The 15,071-nt window shown below is 37.4% G+C and overlaps 1 protein-coding gene across 1 annotated transcript; it reads right to left on the bottom strand.

Moving 5' to 3' along the window:
* Positions 1-588: 588 nt before the first annotated feature.
* LOC124843764 (chromatin remodeling ATPase BRAHMA-like) lies at positions 589-13,377 on the bottom strand. Its single transcript, XM_088102510.1, has 15 exons — positions 12,940-13,377; positions 12,632-12,859; positions 10,044-11,369; positions 8,585-9,913; positions 8,309-8,421; positions 8,054-8,141; positions 7,865-7,951; positions 7,569-7,661; positions 7,401-7,484; positions 7,128-7,331; positions 5,852-6,094; positions 4,224-5,774; positions 3,592-4,113; positions 2,881-3,114; positions 589-1,501 (listed from the first exon to the last, which is right to left on the bottom strand). The coding sequence occupies exons 2-15, from the start codon at positions 12,791-12,793 to the stop codon at positions 881-883; spliced, it is 6,657 nt and encodes a 2,218-aa protein (XP_087958636.1). The 5' UTR covers positions 12,794-12,859; positions 12,940-13,377; the 3' UTR covers positions 589-880.
* Between the last annotated feature and the right edge of the window lie 1,694 nt (positions 13,378-15,071).

The raw sequence follows: 15,071 nt of genomic DNA, 5'->3' as shown, positions 1-15,071 counted from the left end.
ATTAGAATAAAAAGAAACTGTAAAGGGTTTTAGTATCATACTAACTTAAAAAAGAAATACTAAATGTAACTTTTAAAAAAGAAAAAATAATGAAATGAAATTATAAGTGTGAAGCAAATGAAATCAATACAATAAATAAATAAATAAAAGATATTAATATCTCTAATAACAAAAATTATTTAAAATAAATAATATATATAATCTAAATATTTCTAATCATATTTTTTTCAATAGTTTCCTAATATAGATGTATAAATAGAAAAAAAAAACAACGAAATATCCTTTTATACCTTTCTCATCAATATAGTCGACTTCATATGTAAGATATTGCAAGTTTTCTCCCAGTATATATCAAGAAAAGTCAAACTCTACTACAGATCAAAATGGAAATAATATGGAGTATCAATATTTGCCTGATTGTCATATACTTCTAAAATAACCATAGCAGAGCTCAGGGCATTTGATATATTCTGAGTGACGTTTTAGCTTTCTGAAATATTATTTTATCTTGAATTACTTGCATTCTTCTTTTCGTATGTTTGTTTCTTGAGACAAATTAATTGACATGTAAACAAAGTTGTGGAGGAATTGGCACAAAGGGAAACAGGACCTACCACAGATGCATTTTATGGACTTAATATACAAAAGTTTCAGCTATCATCTAAGCTTTAATAGCTACAAGATGCAGATATCCAAACAAAAAAATTGGAGAACTTACATTTTAACCATTTACGTAGCCGTAAAATACACTTTTTTCAGGCCTAATCTATATTAACAGTATGGGGGTAGGTAAAAATCTACGAAAGGGCCACTAAAATATTCCCGAAACTAGTAGTAGCAATATGTCCATTATTTACCATCCTTGTATCCCTGAGAAACACTACGTGTGGCTTGGTCTTCTCTTCCCAGAATCCGTTCTTAGCCTCTTTACAGGATTTGCCCAGCTAACTGAGCCACCAGATCCATTCGGTTGTTGAGATGGCTGCCCAGCCCACCCTTGTGCATGGGAAGCCTGTTGAGTTAATCTAGCATCCTTCAATGACCCTGGACTTCTCATGCTAGATGGTGAAACCGGACCAGGACCAGTCTTGGGTTTCGCCAGAGATTTCTCCCTGTCATTTCTTCTCTTCTTGCACACAACCAGTTCACCTGGATGAGCCAGCAGTGAAGAATCCTCTTGCTGAGGTTGCTCCCTGGTGCTGCTTCCAGTTCTTGATTCCCTCGGTGGCAAATGGACTTTGATCCTGCTGTTTTCACCACTAGAAGCTGATCCACGTTGCAGTGACTTCTGTGAAGGGTATGACTCAGTTTCCATCTCATTTATCAGCCTGTGCCTCTTGCTTTGGCTAACAGACGCTTGCCTTGGGGATGCTACTGTACCAGTAGCAGCTTGACCAGAGAAAGAAAGTGCACTTCTTGCATCTCGAAAGTCCGTATCAGGAAAGGCGATTTTCAAGATATCAAAAAAGAGATCATGAACCTTCCTTGCTTCAGTTCTTACCTGCAAAAAAAAAAAATACCTGTTACCAAATATTTTGTATAAATTCTACTGGGAATCAGCAGAGATCATACAACCTTAATCACATTATCCACAGTAGTAATCATGGACGTCAGAACCAGGATTTTTCATTTCGATAGATGTTTTCCCTTGCTTGATATAGAAACATAAACGATTGAATTGGTTTAAGCTAAAGGCATGTAAATCCATCACAAACATAGTCAGTGTGGTGAAACTGTTTAGACAACTATCATCGAACAGTAGACACAAAAGCCTGATCTTAAAGCCAAGATAGGACAAAAGATGTAAAAGGAAGATAAGAGTGACCACTATGGACTTCTTTAATGTTGTAGACTTTTGTTTTCAACTTTGGCTCAACTAGCAGAATAGGGTAGCTACAACAAATCGTTAAGAAATTTTCCAACCAGTTTTTGAGAAGTTAGTGGTCGAATGTTTCACCAAGTTCATGGAAACGAAAGGGAAAAAACCAGTTAAGATGCAATTACTAATTCTTAGAATTTTTGGCTTAGGGCCTAACTAAAACCTACAACACTAATTGTAAAATGAAAATTGTCAAGAATTTGTTAGCACTATTTATGTCATATCTTCAGTTGATGTCAGACTAAACACATCCCCTCAACATTATAATTAAGGCAGTCCACAAAATCCACAACTAAGGCGGGCATACCTTACTATAATTAAATTGGCTTTCCAACACTAACGTAGAATATAATGCATAATTAAAAATAAGGCTTCAAAAAATGTTGTATCTCCACTAAGTTTATGTTTTGGCTTGTATCAAAGTAACTCAAGATCGTACATTTAGATTTCCTCAAACATAAATCACTAAAGGCTTGGTTAAATAGCGCACTGTGGCAGTGCGGGGCGGCCCTAGCCTACTACAGGCTCTGCTGCAGCAAAACAGTTCAGTGTAGCAGTTGAAGCAGACAAATGGCACCCATAAAGGAGCGCTACAACACCATTATGAGTGGAATCCAAAAGGAATGACATTAAGGCTTTTCTAGAGGGTTATTTTTGGGATTTTCATTCCCAACTTGAATTCAATAGATGTAAAAAGAGTGATAATAATAAAGACTTGAAATTAGAAGATGATGATGACTGATAATTCCAATCTAGGAAACTTGTATTTGCTTTTTGTTGGTTTACTTGTACCAATGACTTTTTATTGTTAATTATGCATGTTACCAATTTTGAAAACCTTCTATCATTTTTTAAATTTTTTATGCATATCTATAAATCATTGAACCAAATATGCCAAGTAATTTCAGAGAACCGATTAATTTCCATCTCGAGATGCCAAGTTAGTGCAACAGCCTCCATCTAAAAGCCAATATAGTACAGATACAGGTAAGGAACCTTACCTCATGTGAAAAACCATAAAAATGCATTGCACTCTTCAACATGAACTGCACATCAAATACAAGCTCTGTTGCTCCATTATACTCAAATTTATCAATTCGTTGATCAATTTTTCGTAGATCTAACAGGCTGTTTCCAGAATTTTCAATCCTCTTCCACAAATCCGTTAACAAAGGTACAATCTCATGACCTTCCTTGTCTATTCTCCTTTGGAGCTTGCTAATTACATTTTTACACTGCCAGAACAGAAAAGATGAGTTTTAAATAATTTTTAGTGCATGAATATTGAGAATAAACTTTTATAGCATGCAAATAAGTCGAGTCAAAAAGTGGAAATGAAAGACAAATATTTTCCAGATTGAAGCCAGTAAAGATACCTCAGCAATTTAGTTTCTTAGGGGGGAGGGGAAGTTTACTCATTACTGGGTTAGGGCATGCCATAAGCCTCAACTAGGACTCATACTAGTACTTAAAAATGACCAACCAATCTACGAGTAAGAACTCAACCCCAGACAACCCTCTTAATTCAGCAGTGTGGACAAACCCTTATTGGCAACCACACATTATGTTTATTATTATATTACTGCTGTAGATTAAGAAAAACTAATCAATTTCTGCTTGTTCTCAGTGTATTGAAGCAGTAAGATCCACTCCATAAGCAAACATGACCTCTGTTGAAAAAGACACAAGATTAATCAATTCAAGATGCATACCCTTCTCTGGATAATTTCAGTCATCTTAGTGCCATGAGCTGAAGATCCACCAACAGGTTTGCCTTCCCAGCTTTCCCTGGAGTGTTCACCACCATCTTGTGAAGGTAAAGACATGCAATTCAATCGACTAGACTTCGGTGATCCATGTAATTTAGATGTATTGGCTACTCTCCGTGAAGGCAAAGTTCGTTTATTTTTTAATGATGGTGTGTTTTGTTCAAGCCTGCTGGCATTTGAGTCACCAAGTGCTTTGGATTCTGGGTCAGTCCTAAGCTGCGCTTGATATTTGTGGTCTGCTTGGACTGCCAAGTGAGATGCCATTTCACTACCAGATTTTTCTTCAGGTCTTTCAGTGGGATGACGGGGTCGAACACGAAGACTGCGTTTGCGTTTAATCTTTGGCTTCTGCAGTACTTGTTCATCCTCCCCTTCCTCACGTTCATGAATCCAACTTCCAGACTGTTGATGGTCCATGTGAGAATCACCAGATACTGCAATTTCCCCTTCCTCTAACTCATCTGTCTGTTTTAAAAATCATCATAAAATATTCAATAATAATGAGATAGCACAAAAGAATCAGTGAAAAGAAAAAAAAAATATCAGCATCCCAAGTATAGCCATTAGCCACATACCATCCTTTTTGAAATGGAGCCTGGTCGGGCATCTAATGCAGAGAGGGAACCAAATTTCTGAGAGGAGACTGATGGTGACACTACCTGCGTCAATCTTTGACTGTCTGAAGATGACCCCGAGGAACCAGCTTCTTCAACCATCTGATTGTTTCTGGTGCTATCTAAGGATTGAGGAAATTCAAATCTAGCATCACCAAGCAAACCATCTTCCAATTGATCTTTATCAATAGTCTGAGCACCATCAGCCACACTATACCCATCATCATCAAATTCTCCTATTTCCCCTTCTTCATGTGCGTATCCATTTCTTTCATCAGAGCTTACTTCAGAGTATTCCAAAATTTCATCATCCAACTCTTTATAATTAGGATGCTTTTTTCCCTTGGGTCGTCCCCTTTTCCTTTCAGAACCAATTTCACTTGATTCCATGGCAATATTACCACCCAATAAAGTGTTTTTTGATGGTCTTTTTGATAGAGCAGCAATAGCAGCATTTACTTCCCTTGTATTGGCTCGAAGCCACTTAGGCACATTATCATACCGTGTCATCTCTTCAATCCAATCGAATTCATCATCCATTTGATCAAACAGCTCAATTTCCTCTTTACTTCTGGCAATCATGCGATTAACCTCCTGTAGTGAGGGAACATCATGAACAGTTTCTTGATACCTTTCTTCATCATGTAATAATGTCTCCAGTGTCAATCTCCTCTCTTCATGTGTTGTTCTTTGATCAAACCGTCCAGCATTAATAACCTCATCAGCCATATCTATCTTATATTGTTGAATATTGTTCCTAATGAGGCTCTCAATGGACCCAATGTACCGATCCTTACCTGCAAGTTCATCCTCCATATCAACAGTGCCTCCACTTCTCAGCTCATCCTCCTTCTGATGACTAGCGATTTTGTCAACAACAGCTTCCATATATATAACTTTGACTTCTCTTGTCTGTCCAATACGATGAGCTCTGGCCACAGCCTGCTCCTCATTTTTAGGGTTTGGATCAGGATCATAGATGACAACCGTGTCAGCAGACTGAAGGTTAAGCCCTCGTCCAGCAGCTCGAATACTAAGCAGAAAGATGAAACAATCTGAATTGGGGCTATTGAAGTCCACTATAGCTGATTCTCGGTCTTCCAAACTTGTTGTCCCATCAATTCTTCTGTAAACAAGTCTTCGCCACTGTAGATATTCTTCCAAAATGTCTAGAAGTTTGGTCATGGTACTGAAAAGTAGAACTCGATGCCCAGTTCTCTGAAGTTTTATAAGAATCCTATCCAGGATCCACAATTTTCCACAAGATCTTACAATGAAATCCTTGGATAGGTCACTGAAGAATGGATAATTAAGCAATGGATGATTGCAAGTCTTACGCAGCTCCATGCATCTGTTGTTTAAAGTTTTATATTGCTTCACCTGATATGCTGGATTCCTATGAAGCTTGCGTTTCTCATCCTCAGGATCAAGACGAAGGGTACCAGTCGATTTGACCCAGTCATAAATGGCACTTTGGACAGCTGACATTTTACATTTTAAAACTATGGAAACCTGCAAGGAAGGATCGGTATTAGCATTAAGAAACCAGATTATGAGCAAGTACATAAGTTTGGGGGCTATAATCACACCTTTGGTGGAAGTGAACCTTCAACATCTTCAACACGACGCCTGAGCATGAAAGGCTCAAGAATCTGATGAAGTCGATGGATAATAATTACTTTTTTCTCTGTCTCAAGCCAATCATCCTCTACATTTTGTGTGGGACCTTCCTTTTGAAATGGTTTAGAGAACCAATCATGAAAGGCTTTCCTATTATCGAAAACTTCAGGAAGAAGTAAATTTAAGAGAGACCAGAGTTCTTTCAAATCATTCTGCAGAGACATAAAACACACTATTTATAATTTGATCAACAAAATTTATACTGTATCATGTATCTAAATGATGTCCATTGGCATCAACTTGACACTATATAACCATGTAGAACATACACGTCAATGCTCTAAACTTTTACCGCATTACCAGTTACTGGCTAAAGAAGCACAACTAACATAATTAGAAATAAAATTGACAGGAAAGCTTATTCACACTTTTGAATGTAGTTAAAATTAAAACACAGACAGATATCATAATGGTATCTCACAAGATAACTAACTTGGGATGGAAAAGAACTACATGAACAAAATACAACAATTAATCGGCCTAGTACCATGCATAGCCTCATTCATCAGGTATGCACAACTCAAGACAAAACTAAATCTAGTGTCATCAAGTGCACTATTCTAATTTGCAACAATCACAACTGGTGCGTATTTTAATTTTTGGCTTAAATATGTTTGGTCCCTATTTCTAACACTCAATTTCAAAGTTCAATTTCATGTCTTAACAACAGTGAGATTGGTACGAATCTACAGCAAAAGATGCAAACGCCCACTGAATTGAAAATAACGGCAATGAAATGGGATAAAAGATAAAATATTGCTGGTCCATATATGGGACACTTTAATTTGCTAGACATAAACCCTCCCAAATTTAATAAATTCAGCAGACAGCAAAAACGAAATGGAAAACAGTTGTACACTCTGGAACTGAATTTTTATTTTCTTGTATAATGATTAAATTGAAAATTGCTGCCACGGTATGGGATCAAAATATTCTTAACATTGGTTTCTTAAATGGTTCAGCAAGTAAAACAGTAATTACTCATGTGAGTGTATTTAGAAAAGGTAAAGAAACTTTTTTTATAAAAGCAGGCACAAGCTGAACAAAAAAATACTTTGGACGTGATGATCGAACTGGTAGAGTTTGGTCTAACTGGAAAACAACAAAAATTAGAAATGAATAAATACATATAATCACAGACATTACCTTTTACTATAAGGCATATGGTGTTAAAGCAAAGCTGACCTGTAATGGTGTTCCTGTCAAAAGCAGACGTCTTTGACAACGATATCTATCAAGATCACGAGCTAAAACAGAATCTCTATCCTTCATTCTCTGTGCTTCATCAATTATAATATACTTCCAGTCGATTTTTGATAGTTTTGACCGGTCATACATGATGAACTCATAAGTAGTCACAAGGACATTAAATTTCATAGCAAGAACCTCCTAAAAGAAAATTCATCAATGAATAACAATACTTCAAACATTTTAAGTAATTAGTTAAGGCACACTAACTTGGGAAAATAACTTTGACCGGTGATCCTTGCTTCCAACATAAAATATGCAAGAAACAGATGGCAACCAATTATAAAACTCACTCTGCATAATGAACATAAATTTCCATGTTAAGAATACGATCACAGAAAAACAAATATCCACCAAATGAATTCATTGAAAATTCACCTTCCAGTTAACCAAAACAGCATTTGGCACTATTATAAGATGTGGGCCATAGTTTCCTTTAAACTCCATCAAGTAAGCAATCAAAGCCATAACCTGGTGAGAAAATAATACAAGTTATCGAAAGAGGGATAATTAATATTAGCCATACAAATACAAATAAACATGTAATATATCCCATGTAGTGACATAACAAACTTAACAATGAACTATGAAGTCAATTAACAGCAAAACCAATAATGATAATGATAAAACGTTCTTCCCAATCTAAGCAAGAGAAAGAAAAAAATAATACTAACCTGTACAGTTTTGCCAAGACCCATCTCATCCGCCAAAATTCCATTTAACTTGTTGTTATACAAAGAAAGCATCCATTGCAAACCAACCTTAAAAAGAATAATGTATCAAAGTCTTGGAAACTTGCACAGGAAGACATTATAGAGAAATCAATTTTAAGAGTAATTGCTTCATATAATGTAGCAACCTACAAGCTGATAGTCTCTCAATGTTCCAGCTCGTAACATTGATGGTTGTCTTATGACTGTTTCACTCACAGCATGAGCAAGGTTGTAATATCTGAAAAGTAGCCAAAATGTTTATCATTCAAACATCACATGCATAATTGTACAAACCTATAAAATAAAGTTTTGAAATAATAGTTACAAAATACATTTTCAAGATTATAAGCTAACATACATGAAAAGTTAAGACAGGAAACTAAAAATAGACAGACAAAAACACACTTGTTGACAGAAGAACTCTCTCTAGGAGCATTCATCTCCAGAAAGCGATTTCTAATCATGACTTCCTCTCCAGCACAAGCTGCAGCTGCTCTGACTTCTTCTTCAGAGAGACCCTTTTGTCAAAAACAAAATATGGATCAGAGGCATGTAAAAACTCCAAAAGAGTATGTTAAGACACCCTTCAAACACAATTTTATAGAAAACCCGTGTAAACAAACAGGAAGACTTTTCATAAAACATAGGAAGTAGAGGAGGAAGTGACTTAAGGAAGCATGCCTGCACTCGCGCAGCAGCTGCAGCAGATTTTGCTGCTTCCTCCACTTCCTGTTGATTTTTAGCAGCCGTTATCTTACTTCCTAACTTGTGTAGATACTCTTCAGTCTGGGTTAAGAAAGTTGAAAGAACAGCGTATCTCTCTGCAGCATCACCAGGGATGCTAGTTTGCTGCTCCAGCAACATCTCCCTATATCTGTCAACATCATTGTTTTTTAAGGCTTCCAGCCTTTTGTTTCTGTCATCATCTTTCCGTTTTGAGAACTCCCGCAACATCTTCTCATGATATTTAGCAACCCCCCTGTTGCGGGCAGTGCGGGCATCACGGATGGTCCAGTGAGCCTCAAGCAGCTTCTTGCGCCACTGAAATATTGATTTTAGTTGCTTCTCCCTTACTGCTCTCTGAGATGCCTGCACTTGTCTAGCAAGCTCCATGCGCTGACGTTCACACAGCCTAACAAACTTCCGATATGGCCTATCTGGCATTGCCATTATTTCTTGTTGCTGTTGATCAATCTCATCCCTTAAGCGTGCCTGAAGATCTACAAGGCGAAGCTTTTTCTCTTCGATTTGAAGCCTCAAAACAAGATCTGGCCTAATTCTTTTCCTCTCTAAGTTTACTGCCAATAAACCTTCAATCTTCTTTAAATTTTCTGTCCTTTTCTTATTAAGTACTTCCATTCCTTCCTCAAAAAGAAGATCCTTGACATCATATGCCAGTGACAAATTATTGTTATTTAGCATCATTGATGAACCAAAGGAATCATGTTTTCTAGTAAAGAAAGGAAAATCGAATAAAGGTCCATGATACTTTCTAGTTGATCCCGCCTCCTTTGGCTGGGAAACAGTGCTAGTTTGTGCAGGTTTCTTAATTTGCATTGTGTCAGATACAGGATCCTGTGACACAATAGCCTTCCCCCTATCCAGAGCTAACTCGTTTCTAACAGGAGTGTTGTTTCCACGTTCACTGTCATGGTTCGACTTAACAGAGGATCCAACTGATTTCTGCTCTTCCTTTCCAGCAGATAATGTTGGAACAGATTCCTTTGACACAGGTGACGCAACAGCTTGAACATGAACTGGGGGTAAAGTGGATTTCTCATCTCTGGCAAATGATTCCTGCTTTAAAGAACTTTGACCATTAATAGCAGGGACTGACTGTGACTCCTTGGCATTGGATTCAATGTGGCCTGCTTGTTCTGCGGCAATATTTCCAGTAGACTTGTCTTGGTTTTGTCCTCCTACAGCATGACTAAGCTGTTGCGCCTGTGTCTCAAGAGATGGAGGAACAATAGCCCTGAGAAGTTCTTGAGGCAAAGTACCTTCCCCTTTCTACAAACCAACAGAAAAAGGAAATTGATTATGCAAAGGATATCCTTTCAAGGACCACATACATACACAGACATAAGGAAGAAAGATGCACACCGAACAGGAGAAATAAGAAACAAGAAAAAAAATTTACCTTCAGCCGCCTAAATGCTAGTATCTGAGCTTTTAGCACATGCAGCTGCTGTTTTGTAAAACCAGTTCGTTGCTGAGGCATCTGAGCTGGCGGACCTTGAGATTTGGTGAAATTTCCTACACCCGCTTCATTTGATGGACCTCCAGCCTGAGAAGCACCTTGGTTTAACTGCCTGATGTACTGCATTTGAGAAGCTTCTGGACCAGATGATGAAGTTTTTCCATTCAATGAATGGTCTGAACCTAAGTTTGTGTTGGCAGATGACTGCTGAGAATGCATAGAGGGCAAAGAGGGCATTCGAGATCCAGCTGCTACTGGCTGCCTTAGAGGGGTTTGAGACTCTCTACCATGAACACTGAATGGTTGTGTTGCCATGTCACTGGAGTTACCAGCTATACCAGCATTTGTTGTTGAGCCAAGATGGCTGGGTGGAACTGTCTGCCTGGCTTTTGAAGAACCTGACTGCCCAGACATGTCACTCGATGAATTGGCATGTGCTGAACTCTCACTTGCAACTGCTGGAGAAGTGACCTGCTGCTTTGAAACTGGAACAGGTGATGACTGAGCACCAATGTTGCTCTCATTGACCTTAGATTGTGAGACCATCCTTGACTGCATCAGTGGAATGAGCTGTGCCATTAGGTGCGCATTTGCAGGATGTGATAAATCAATATTACGTTCCCGTGCCCATGCCTGCATAGCCTGCAATTGTGCAGATACTGCAATCTGAGTGTTTACAACATTTTGGATGCCCTGCTGTGCTTCTGGTGCTTGCATGGGTCTTATCATATTCCCAGGAATTAAATTTCCAACAGTTGGTCCCTGAGTTGAAGGCTTTCCTTCACTCTTCTGATCGGGTGCTATTTGCTGTCCTTGATCCAATTGCTTGTCCCCACGACCAACAAGCTCAGCTGAATTCCTAGAGGATGATCCTTGAGCTTGACTTGCGGCCTGCATAGACAGAATTTCCTGCATTTTCAAATTTCCCATACGCATTTCCTGTTCCTTCTGAGATGCAGAGCTCAACATTCCCATTTTAGTTTGCTGCTGTGACTGAATTCCCAGAGTAGACTTTTGTTGTGCAGCCTGGAGTGCATACTGAAGGTATGCTTGATGGACAGGATTTAGAATTTGCTGCTCAATACCTTGACTCCTTAGCTGGGTTTCTTGGTTGGAACCAAGATGTAATTTCCGAGACTGCTGAGGCAGTTGCATGGCATTAGGAGATGAGAAATTGTTACTCCCAAATACCCCTTGAAGCCCTGCTTGATAAGCTATAAATGCTTCATTCCCTTCGGGTTTTCTAAGCAGTTGCTGTTGAAATGACTGCGCATGTACACAGTTATGTAAAAGTCATGACTATGTAGCACCAATAATTAGGTGAAAAGATCTCACTAAAAACAAATATAAAATCATAATGCAAAGTTCATTGATGCCGAAACAGGGAAGAATATACAGAAATTCTTAAGCAAAACAAGCTCATTAGGTTACAGGATTCACAATCATATTCACAGATTACGGTTTTAAAGAACAAAGGGTGGAAAGAAAAAATCATGGAATTTTAAGTAGGCTATTTACAACACATAAGAAAAGACCATGATTATGACTTCTTTTGACAAATCCCTAACCACCATTACCACAAAACATGCAGAAAATCAGGCATATAACAATTATCACAATATTTTGAGAAATAAATAGTTATAATGACAAATTTCCGATTAGATACGAAACTGAGAGCCACAAGAAACAGACAATTTGAAATTTAAGACATCACTAAGGCTTCACTACTCATAACCGTAAGTAATAAGAAACAATTAAGGCTAAGATTAACAGTGCAGAAGCTGACAACACAACACTTTTAACAATTGCAACTTGAGCCTGTCTTGTTGTAATATACATCAACGATCTTTAAGCAACAACTAAAACAATGTAGCACCTTAAAGGGGGGTGTTCGGTTTAAACCAAAATACGTACCTCAAGTTTTACTACCCAGATTTTTTCATAACCCTCGTTCTAAAAGGAAAATCTAGGAATCCACAGCACATAGTTAAGTTCGCCAATAAGTAAACGTCACACGAGAACATAAAATAAATGCAAAAAGAATAGTTAAAAAATCCAAACAGCACGTCAAGGTTCAGACATTACTGCGATAGAAAGGAAACTTGACTGAAAAAAGTGAGAAAGTCAGCAACACTCATTCGCACCCGAGTTCACTGCTCTTTCCAGCACATTCTCCAAAATTAAAACATGCCTAGTTTGACTCCTCTTGTACACCTCAAAAATTAAATGCTCTTGAAATAAACAACCACAAACCCGACAAACCAGGTCAGACAAGTACGAGGTTGTTAATAACAACAAACACACACTAGCACAGAAAATCTCACTACAACACAATTTCCAACATGCACGGCACTCCCCATTCCCAAAACCCCACATCAGCCATGTCAAGTCAACAAAGTTCAAATCAAAACCCACAAAACTAACATCACCTTTTCACACACACACAACACTAAGCACCAACATCACTCGTCACAGTAACATGTTCTCCACAATATTCAACGAAATTCGCTAAAACCCAAAATCCACACCTGCCTAGAACCCATCTGCTGTTGCTGTTGCTGCTGTTGCTGTTGCATAGAGTCCAACCCTAACTGCGACGCAGAAGACGAAGAAGTCGGCGACGCCGCGGCCGACGACGTCACCGCCCGCCCCACTCCGGGGTTCCGGCCGGACCCCCCACCGGAATGCATGCAAACTGTCTCACAATTTCAATGACACGTGCCAGCGAAAAAACCCCTCAAATCAGATCACTCTCACTACAAAATCCCAGAATAAAATAAGCCCAATTCAATTTTGGGAAAAAAAAAAGGAAAGAGAAAAAAAAAGGAGACCCCACAAAAGGAAAAAAGAAAACCCCAAATCCCTCCAAAATTCAAGCAACACAGAGAATAAGAGAATCTTTCGGTTTTCCCTCCGCGTGAAAACGCCTCAGCGTGCGTCCACCATTGCTTTCTCTCTCTAAGTGGCGTCGATTTTTCTCTCTCTGGAAAATCGCGAACGTGGATCGAAAAAACCCGGAGAGGAAGAGAAGTGAAACGAAGAAGTCGATGATGATGATGATGATACTGCTGTTGTTGTTGTCCGAATCGGTGTGTGGGATTCCACTGTGTGGGTCGCACGCGATTGTGCGATTCGGGTCAAACCCTAACAATTTTTTCTTTTTTTTTTATAAAAAAGTGTGTTGGGTTTTTTTTTTTTTGTGGGTTAGGTTTTGTAGTTGGCAGAGTGAGAGAAGGGTGTGTTGTGTGTGCGCCAAAAACAAGGTATGTAGGGTCGTGTTCCCTGCGGTGACTCTTTTACGGAAGGTATCCAGACTCGTTGGCCCTTGCTTTTTCTCAAAACTACAACACAACCCTTTTTGCTTTGTTTGGATATAAGTTAAAAAACTAATAATCTACTTATTAAATTTGGGTAGTAGTACGTTTGGAAAATTTAATGAGGCATTTATAAGATTATAAATAAATTATAAAGTTTGGTCAATCAAATTGTAGTTGACATAAAATATTAAACTTAGTATTTATTACTTTTTTTCATAATTATTACTTATTTTTCTTTCTTAGAAAGAGTATATTAACCATTCAAAATGTAATATTGTATACTTCTTTATAAGATGGATCTCAAATTTAGTTAAAAACATCATTAAGATAATCAAGATAACTTAAACAATAAAATGGATCTAATTTTCTAATTTATTTGATGAATGTCTGCTTATACATACATACATACATATATATATATATATATATATATTAAAAGGTGTATGGTTTACCAGATTTTTCACTTTTTCACTCATATAGTATTATCTTTACAACATTTAAATGTCAAGTATCCACTTTATAACTAAAATAAAGAATAATGGATCATTATAGCTTAAAATATTTTGAACAAATATTTACATATAGATAGGTAATTTTCTATTATATGTATTTCATGCTTATAAGTGTTTATATATAATTTAGAAGATGTTAGTATCATTCACTTCTTAACAAGATATCAAATGTTACTGATATTTATATATATATATTTATATATATATATTTATATATATATATTTATATATATATATTTATATATATATATTTATATATATATATTTATATATATATATATATATATATATATATATATATATATATATAAAAAGGACATTAAATATATTTTATAAAAAAGAGATGAGAAAAAATGTCAAGCAAAAATAAAAAATTGAGATTCAAAGAGTAGGTTAAAGGTCAATGCTTTCATTAGCAAAAAGATCTCAAAATAAGTTCCAAGCACAAATCTTTTACTTGCATTAAGGAAAAACCCCATTCCCCCAAATGTAGATGTCAATTGGCATTATCTATATCATCACAACTTCGAACACACCATCGAGAAGTGTGTTGCCCTAAGACATAAAATTGAAGAATTAATTCAGGAACGAAATTTGAAAAAGTTTGTGAAACTTGGACGATTTGAGAGAAGTTTTCCTAGATGTAGCCCATCTCGTAGTCATCGTAGGTTTTCCATAACAGAACGAGAGAGAGAGAGAGAGAGAGAGAGAGAGTCATCTCATTGCCAAAGTCAAAGCAGAATCGGTTCCAATTAGGATAGTAGAAAATCAAGATAAAATACCTTATGGTAAAAGCCAATACGTCTTACAACATATTAATCGGGTGACAATGCCTTAACGCATTCGGAGTCACGGTGTCTACACCACACTTGGCGATGAAATTCCCCTCTGATAAGGGTAGAATTTGCATCATGCATGCAAACTAGTAGACGTCCAGAGAATGCTATTAGGCCGACAACATTGATCCAAGAGCAATCCAAGCAAAGGCTCATATACTTCATCAACAAAGTGTCGCATGATGTTGAAACCCGATATTAGTGGATTGAGAAAGTAGCGCTAAGACTTTTAACAGCAACAAGGCGACTAAGGCCTCATTTTCAAAGTCATCAGGTGGTCGTACGTACTAACCACCCTATAGC

Source organism: Vigna umbellata, chromosome 11 (genome assembly GCF_029865625.1).
Source record: "Vigna umbellata cultivar VRB3 chromosome 11, Vumbellata_1.0, whole genome shotgun sequence".
NCBI lineage: Eukaryota > Viridiplantae > Streptophyta > Magnoliopsida > Fabales > Fabaceae > Vigna > Vigna umbellata.
Note: the sequence above shows the minus strand (reverse complement) of the source record. Positions and strands in the feature narration are given on the sequence as shown.